At 48.4% G+C, this 9,242-nt stretch overlaps 1 protein-coding gene across 3 annotated transcripts in view; it reads right to left on the minus strand.

The window, feature by feature from the left end:
- The window catches only part of LOC119160005 (uncharacterized), a 69,506-nt gene extending 63,303 nt beyond the window's left edge, over positions 1-6,203 (minus strand). For 2 of the 3 annotated variants that reach the window (XM_075889848.1, XM_075889847.1), the window contains exon 1: positions 6,108-6,203. In XM_075889848.1, coding sequence (XP_075745963.1) covers positions 6,108-6,195 — 88 coding nt within the window. In that variant the 5' untranslated portion in view covers positions 6,196-6,203. The remainder of the gene's footprint in view (positions 1-6,107) is intronic. The other variant, XM_075889849.1, reaches the window with a different exon arrangement.
- Positions 6,204-9,242: the final 3,039 nt, after the last annotated feature.

Raw genomic sequence — 9,242 nt, forward strand, 5'->3', positions numbered from 1 at the left:
AAAAAGAAATGTTGCGAAGAGAGGGAGAAATTACAAAAAAAATGCGACAGAGGAAATGCAACATCAAAGAGTATAAGACACTAAAGTCTGTCTCTGAGGCCAGTTGTCCGCAAAAAGCACAGCAAAGCTTTCAAAGCCTTCTGGGCTGAGGATGGGCTCGGCCAATGACCCAGAATCCTTTGTTCCGACAAAGGCCGATTGTCTAGTCTATCCAGAGCTGCAGTGAGTTCTTGTCTTTGCACGTTGAAATGGGTGCACTCACACAGAAGGTGCGTGATGGTTTCTTCGCAACTGAAGTAAGTGCATATAGGAGAGCTGGCCATCCCAATGAGATAAGAGTATGCGTTCGTGAAGGCAACTCCAAGCCACAGGCGGCATAGAAGAGTCTCCTCAGCTCGAGATATCTTTGGGGGAAGACGAAGCTGCAGATCGGGATCCAAGTTATGCAGGCGCGCGTTTGTGAAGTCTGTTGAGTTCCACTCTACCAGTGTGAGGTCACGTGCAAGCGAACGAAGTCTTGTAGCTGCGTCGGTTCTTGAGAACGGGATGGCTGTGTATTGGGTACCATCATGTGCAGATCTAGCAGCCTCATCTGCGCGGTCATTGCCATATATACCGCAATGACCTGGTAGGCACTGATACACTATGCTGTGCTGTTTTCCGGTTGCTTGGTGATGAAGAAGCCTTATTTCAGCTACTAACTGTTCATCAGGTCTATGGCGAAAGGGTGATATAAGACATTGAAGAGATGCCTTCGAGTCCGAGAAGATCGACCCGATTCCCGAAGGTTCTTTCACTATAAACTCCAGAGCTGCTCGAATGGCTTCAAGTTCTGCAGCTGTCGACGACGTCAAATGCGATGTCATGAATTTAATTGTGATGTGCCTCGCGGGAATAACCACCGCCCCTGCAGAGCTTACTGAAGACACCGAGCCATCCGTGTAAATGTGAAAGCGTCCGTAGTGCTTCTCTTGCAGGAAAAGTAATGGGGCCTGTTTCAGGGCTAGATGCGACGACTTTTTCTTATTTTGGATGCCAGGAATTGTAAGAAGGACTTTGAGTGGGTGTAGGCACCATAACGGTATCGGCTGCTGTGCTGCATGCGTGAAGTGCAATGGAAGCACTGCGCAATGCTGAGCTACAGTTGCGCTGAACGCTGAGTGGGGCCTGGAAGTTCGAAGTGAGGCGAGGTGATGAGATGGAAGCCGAGCGAAATGTCTTATGTGCATTCTCAAATCGTCTACGCGGATGTATGCGTTGACTGGGTAATCACACGCAATGATGACAGTCGCTGCTGTAGACGCGCATCTCGGGAGACCAAGGCATATTCTCAGGGCTTGGGCTTGGATCGACTGGAGGACGCGCAAGTTTGTTCTTCGGATCCCGCAAAGCACGGGTAAGCTGTATCGCATATAACTGAGGAACAGAACAGTGTAGAGTTGGAGCATTGCTCGTACCGATGTAAGCGCTTGTTCCAGGCATTGTTTAGGTCACCTTAATAAGTTTACCGATGCACCCCACGTTTTTCCAGCATGAAACCTCAGTACGTGGATGATCATGGTGAGTTTAGTTTTCATGTGGGCGATGTGATGGCTCCAGGAGAGGTCGCGATCAACTATGACTACGAGGAATCGGTGGGTCTTCACGTAGTTGATCGTGTGTCCGTTGATTTTAATAACATATGGGCTCATAGCCTTATGCGTGAATGCTATAAGCGAGCATTTCTCTGATGACAGCTCTAGTCCCCGTTCTTCCAGGTACTTTGTCGCTATTTTAGCCGCTCTCTGAAGCCGGGCACGCAAATGAAGGCGTGTTACCCCTGACGCCCAGATGCAGATGTCATCTGCATATATTGATAGATGGACAGATTCTGGAAGTGCATCAACCAGGCCGAGTAGCGCTAGATTGAAAAGTGTGGGGCTAAGAACACCACCTTGAGGCACACCTCGACGGTTGCAATGGTGCGTTGTTGTGCCATTCTCCGTCTGTACAAAGAAAGTTCTGCCTTTCAGATAGCTGTGGATCCATTCGTAAACTCGACCCCCTAATCCAACATTTTCCATGACATCCAGAATGGCTTCATGCGATACGTTATCGTATGCACCTTTCACGTCCAAGAACAACGCCGCCGATAAACGTTTCAGTCTTTTTTGATGCTGAACAGATGAGACCAGGTCTATAACGCATTCAATTGCGGACGGCCCACGCCAAAAGCCCGTCACAGCATGAGGGTATACCTAATGGTGCTCCAGGTACCACTCTAGGTGAGTCAAAATCATCCTCTCCTTCACTTTCCCGAAACAGCTGGTAAGCGCGATGGGGCGATAAGAGGTCAAGTGCAGAGGAGATTTACCTGGTTTGAGCACAGGGACGAGGCGGCTGGATTTCCATGAATGAGGGATAAATCCGCTGCTCCACGAGTCGTTGTACACGGATAGAAGGGCCCGTCGAGCTGCTTCTCCGAGGTTGCAAAGAGCCGTGTACGTGATCCCATCCGGACCAGGCGATGAAGATCGTTTGCATGCCGTCAAGGCCGCTTGTAGTTCCTCTAGAGAGAAAAAGGTGTCCATTCTTGAATCTCTGGAAACTGGAGCGTTTTCTAGGTGGCGCGTGGTGCATGCGGACGCATGACCGGCAACTTTCATGCAGAAATCTTCTGCTACTTTTATTTCGGTGCGTCCTTGGTGGAGAGAAAGACACTCGAAGGGGCGATGTTGATGTGGCGATGTTCCTAGGCCACGGACAATCCTCCATGTCTGCGTCAAAGGCTTGTGTGGATCCAAAGATTCGCACAGATGTTTCGAGCGAAAGGATTGAAGTGAAATGATTCGCCGCTGAATTTTTTTCTGTAGGCGCCTTGCCTCCCTTAAGTCGTGAATGGACTTAGTGCGCCCATATCTTCTTTCTGCGCGACGACGGATCGCTCTGAGCCGTTCCAATTCCGCTTGATATTGACAATAATCTGTAGTATGTTGAATATGATAGGTCGCTTCTTGAGTAGCACCTCTAATCATATCCTCGAGGGTGTCAAGAGGAGGCGTTTTATTTGACACCTTTTTTCCGTCAGAGACCTGAACTTTGTCCAGTCGATGCGAGTCGAAGTGTCGTAGTTTGGCGATTTTTCCAGGCCCTTGATCTTCAAATAAGTTGGTATGTGGTTGCTTCCATAAGTTTCATAGTCTGCGAACCACTTGACCTTTCCATTTAGGCTTCGTGACATAATTGTCAAGTCAAGGCAGCTGCTGTATGTCAATCCCCGTAGAAACGTTGGGCTTCCGTCGTTTACACAAAGCAGCTGCTGCTCCAGAGCAAAGGAGAATACTTGCCTTCCACGACTGTCTGTCTTATGACTTCCCCATAGTGGGTGGTGAGCGTTGAAATCTCCGGTGATGATCCATGGTCTAGGTGTGGCTGGTAACAGCACACGTAGTCTTTCAGGTTCAAAACGGTTTGAAGGTGATTTATATGCGCCTACAAGCGTGACATTGAGGTCTCTACGTTTAACTGTCAAGCAGACATACCGGTTGTCATCGTGAGGTGCTACACGGTGCTCGATATAGGTAAGGTCGCATCTGATATATACAATGACTTTACTCTGTTCGTTGCAGGTAGCGGACTTGAAGGCTTCGTACCTGGATAGTCGTATTGCATTGTGTAGCCTTGGCTCACAGATAACAATAATTGGAAAGTCGTTTTTAAACGCAAATTGTCGGATATCAGAAATGCGGGGCCTGAGGCCTCGGGCATTCCACTGAAATATTGAAGCTCCTTTGACCTCTTTACGAAAGGCTTGCAGAGGCGGAGCCATGGTGCCTTTCCAGACTTGATAGCACCGGCTTCAGCGCATCCACTAACTGGAGTGCACTCTTTGCAGCCGGACTGTCAATGCTAGTGAGGAGCATACGAATGGTATTCATAAGGGCCTTTACCATGGCTACGATTTCTTTGTCGCGACTATCACCGCATTCTCGTTCCGAAGTGATTGTAGACGAGCGATGCGGTGGCTCAAACGGTGGGTCTATCGTTGGCAGCGCTGGCCATGCTTCAGGCGAGCCGGCGAGCCGGCGATCCTCTTCTCTTGCTTGAAGGATTTGTTTTCGGCGTGTCTGGACGCTTGAGGTGGTATGCCGGCGGTCGTTTGGTGAGGTTCAATCCTTGCTTCAGCACTGGGTCTCCTCAGGGGCCTCCGGCGACGAGACCGCCGGCGTCGTACTCGGGCAGCGGCCTCCCTGTGAGTTGAGCCATCCCGGACCATTTGCCTCAACACTTGCATTTCCTTTTTCATGATTAGGCAATCTTTTGACGATGCTTCGTGAGGGCCATGAACGTTTCGACATTTTCGAAGTTCTGCCTGGCAAGCGTCTGCGCTATGTGATTCTGAGCATAGCGAGCACACAGCCAGGTTTGTACAAACAGCACTGACATGTCCCAATCTATAACATTTCCGGCATTGGGGGGGCTTCGGTACAAAGGGTCGCACTGTGTGTCGAAAATGGCCGACCTTGACTTGCGATGGAAGGCTGTCACCCTTGAACACGATCTTCACGCAGCGTGATTCGCCAAGGCGACGAGCTTGCAGTATAGTAAGTTCTGCAGACACCGGTTTGATGAGAGCAGCAAAGTCACTTTCGCTGATGGAAATGTCGACGTCGTAAATGACGCCTGCCGTAGAGTCGCGGCCATCAGGTATATATGAGCGAACATTGATGTTATCCATCATCTTGACGTTGCTCAGCACTTCCAATGTGCTTCGTTGAGTGACGTCTACGGCGAGGATATTCTTGCGGCCATTGATCCGCACGTCCGCGATCTCTCCCTGGGCGAGTTCATCAAGAAACCTAGACGTGACTTGACGATTGAGCCGGTTGAGACTATGAGTCGCATCGACCGGCACAAACAGAATTGTGTATATCGTGGGCTCTCGCGTCGTCGTCACATTCTTACTTGTTGTTGGAGACGGCATCACTAGTCTTCTTTTTCGCTGCCGCCTTGTCACAGGCACGAAGTCGCCTTCATCGGAGCTTTCGTCGCTGGCCGTAGAGTAAATCAGCGTGTCCTCACTGTCGGCATCACTCGGGTGGCCTGTACGCTTTCTCGTGGTAGCTGCGGACGACTTCGATGGTTGCGGTGGAAGCCCAGGCGAATCCACGTCCATCGCCGCAGTCACTGGAACGGTGTCTTCCACAGAGTCACAGAAAAACTTTGAAAAATTACAGATAGTGACAGCAGTGTTCTACGCTAGAATCACTTCATCGTCGCCCCCCCCTGACCATCATGATATGCAGAGTGCATAGCCATGTGAATTAAATCTATTGAAATAATACCGGTCTGATTTATTGAATAATACCTAATCACGTGATCACAAAAACTTAGAGTCTCTAGTCGTCGTAAAGTCAGCCTTATAGTTCATGAACTGTGAAGATCAGATCAAAGTGGTTTTGAAGTGTTTCCGGCATTCCCACCTAATTTTTCGGCCAGCGGAAACCTCAGGCTATACTATATGGAACCACACGTGAAATTTTCGTTACGCCACAGCCGCCGATGCCGAACTGCCCGTTCATAAATGAACTCCAAGCTGGAGTCGTGGAGTTCTTGGTTCTTTCAACATTAAGGATAACAGCCATCTGCAAGGTTACTGTTGATGCATACTTTGTGGCACTAGTAACAAGGACTTTCTTTCTAGACAAAAAAATACGGGCATGGATATTGATGCTGTGAGATTTTGAGCATAAATATAACATTCATCTGCAAACACTTCCCTTCATTGCCCTTAAATACCTGAAAAATGTCAACCAGTTCTGCTGCCACAGAAACATCATTCAGGTGCTACGGTGACATTGTGTCCGAAAGGGGTCATTCTTTTAGAAAAAAAAAGTACCAAGCATCAGCTGATACTCAGTTCCTTAATTAAGTTTCAATGTGATGCAAGTGATACAAAAAAACTGTTGCGTATATCAGACATCTTTTGAGTGTTGCCGCAGAACTTGGTAGATTCCTTGAACTGCATTTGGCAAATTTCGCATTTTCCTCCGCAATATTATAGGTGCTCTAGCCACGAACAACCACGAGCAGCCGTGTAAGCAAACACAATCGAGAAAACGTCTTACCGCGTGACCAAATCAAAGTTGCAGCTGTCTGACTGCCACGAGCAAATGCTTTGCACATCACTTCCTTGCACTTTGATCCTCGTCGCATGAACGAGCTTTTATAAATGCTTCCAAAGCCGAGCGCTTAAATGCCACTGGCCATCATGCGGCCCCGTGCCGTTGGAGCTACAGAACGTACATTATGTGCGGCGGCAGAATTCTAGCTTTTCCTTTTACTCAGCGAAGTCGCATATGTTTCGTTGACCCAATGGACACGTGCAACATGTCTGACATGGCATTGCTTTTTTAACGAAGCGTTCTGTTGTCTATATAACCCATGACGTGTCAGAGTAGCTTAGCCGCAATGTGGTTTTGTTGTTAAGCAGGAAAGTGCGGGTCCAACTCCGAACTTCGGCATCTGTGTTTTCGTACGAGGGTGCAAAATGCAAGAACGCCCTGTGGTTAGACATGTGTACTGTAAAAGACGGCAGTGGCCCAAGCTATCGTGGACCCTGCCGACTGCACGCCATGGCTTTGAAATGTAAGACCCCATGCTATCATTAAATTTGGTTTCATATGTTTTCCTTACGCTTGACATCAACAGCGTCTCGAGAAAGGAAAGATCAATGGGGACATAGTTGCGTTCAGTAGGACCCGTACCAGTTCCTGTCCGCCCAGTGTCCTTCTTTCTTTTCAAGAAAATTTCTGAAAATTGGGTATCTCTTGAGTGCAATGCACAAGGAGACCACCTTTAGTTGGTGGAGAATAGCGTTATTATTCAAGGTAGTTGTTTTTGAAGTGTGAGGCCCCGAGCGATATTGTGCATGGTATACAGCCCACAGGTCATTGGCTCGTATGCCGCTCCGCCACGCCTTAGACGTTGTCCTGATGTTATGTTTGTGCTGTTGTAACGTCGACCTAAATAGAGAGGTTAATCTGTCCATAAACTTATTTACATTTCCAGATTATCCGGCTACCGGAGTAGAAACCGGCGGTGGAAAAGGGGGCATTGCAAGGATTGGGGCCATTTTGTCGTGCTACGAGATGTCTGAAAATTTTATTGTTTTGTCTGTAATCTTGTCGACAGAAAGCCAAACGCATGCAACACGCCATTGTTTATTTTACTGTCAACTCTTCATACTGATAGTAAAGCATAACGTTTTAGGCACTGCCATATTAACCTTGTTAAGGTAAGCGGTCGCCCTGAAAACTTCGAACCCCACCACGTTTATCAAGGGGCTAAAGTACTCGGCTGCTGACCCGCAGGTCGCGGGATCGAATCCCGGCTGCGGCGGTTGCATTTTCAATGAATGTGAAAATACTGTAGGCCCATGTGTTCAAATTTGGGTGCAGGTTAAAGAACCCCAGGTGGTAGAAATTTCCAGAGCCCTTCACTACGGCGTTTCTCATTTTCGTGTAGTAATTTTGGGACGTTCAACCCCAAATATCAATCATGAAAACTTCGAATACTCGTGTTAACTTGATAGCTACGTCAACTGCGCGCGGTTGTAATGCAATAACACCCGTGTATTTTGATATAAGTGCACGTTAACGGATCCCAGGTGACCTAAATTAATACGAAGGCACCCGTTACGGCCATGATCACATTGTTATTTTGGCGTGCAATATCGGGAGAAATGTGACCAAAACTGAGGAAGGGCAAAGCATGCACTGTTTAGAGAGAAGTTTCTTTGATGAGGCGCTAGTGGTGCCAAGCTTGAAATCAGACGTTGTCGCAAAACTGCGTCAGAATGCAGCTTCGTAAAGTGGTATGTCTTGAATTCATTGAATTCCCGGTTTCAATTACCTATGCTGCATTTAGGGAGGGGTGTTCCTGCTCCACAAACGTCGTCGACTATTTGTTGGGCTAACTGTGGACATCTTCAATTTTAGTGGACCTGTGGCGATTAGTGCGGTTTGCCCCAATTTTGTGACGCATACCCTTTTCAGGCACGATGCTTCTTGTGCGTGGGCCATGCACCCGCGATGTATGTAGTAGTAGTAGTAGTAGTAGTAGTAGTAGTAGTAGTAGTAGTAGTAGTAGTAGTAGTATTGTTAGGTGACTACCTCTCGTTTAGTCCTTGGAATGTCCGCAGCATGCAGGTACTTCTATATGATGAATATATGATCACAAGGTGCGAGCAGGCGGTACTTAGAGTGTTCACTAAATCACTAAATGGACGGATGGATGAACAGGCAGACAAGCTGACGGACGGATGCACAGATGGACAGACGGACAGACAGATGCACGGATAGACAGACGAACGCAGAGACGAACGCACGAATGGAGGAACAGATGGATGCACGAACGCACTGACCAGCACACGGACGGACGAATGCACGGACGAGCGCACGACAAGACGCAGAGACGGACGCACGCACTGAAATATGCACGCTAGGACGGACGCATGGACGGACGGAAGTGTGGAGCGGACGGACTGACGCTTGCTTCGCCCCATTCATCATCATTCAGACCATGGATATGCAGCAATTTCTTTATGATGTACCGAGACCACACGGTACACCGTGACGGCAGGAGACGCTGACAAGCCAATAGCCTCTAAGAGGTTTCGCACCTAATATTTTAACCAACCTTCCCACATAAAAAGAAATCTTTTTGAGTCGCTAAGAATTCATTTAAACTGGCCCACGTGTCAACATACTGACAATAGGAGGGGGGAGGGGGGGGGAGGATGCGAACAGTGAAGACTGCGTGGCTTGCGGCCCAGTTAAACACCGACATGTCTTATCTGTCATTTGGCGAATCTCTGCTTTCAGGCATTGTCACCATAGCTCTTGAATCTTATCCCCGTATTCTCGAACGTCCCTTCACTCAACGCTTCACCTTCACTTGAGAAAGCTGATGGGAGCGCCGTCTTTAGGCACGGCAAGTCACTGCATATCAGCGATAAGCTGCTGCGATTCTTGAGTAGCGCAGCGTCATTTTCAGCCGAGCGGTGGCGCAGTGCTCAACTCTGTCAAGTGAAGGGTGGAAGTCAAGTCGAGGAGCGTTTGTGTATACGGAGGTTAGTCTAGCTGGCGCTATTTGGCCATGTTTGCTTTCCGAGTGCCGAATGTGACCGGCAGATGAGTAGCGCTCAATGTATACACGTAAACTGGTAGCGTAAATTCCATATAGTAGCCCAAGGATCCAGT

Source organism: Rhipicephalus microplus, chromosome 3 (genome assembly GCF_043290135.1).
Source record: "Rhipicephalus microplus isolate Deutch F79 chromosome 3, USDA_Rmic, whole genome shotgun sequence".
NCBI lineage: Eukaryota > Metazoa > Arthropoda > Arachnida > Ixodida > Ixodidae > Rhipicephalus > Rhipicephalus microplus.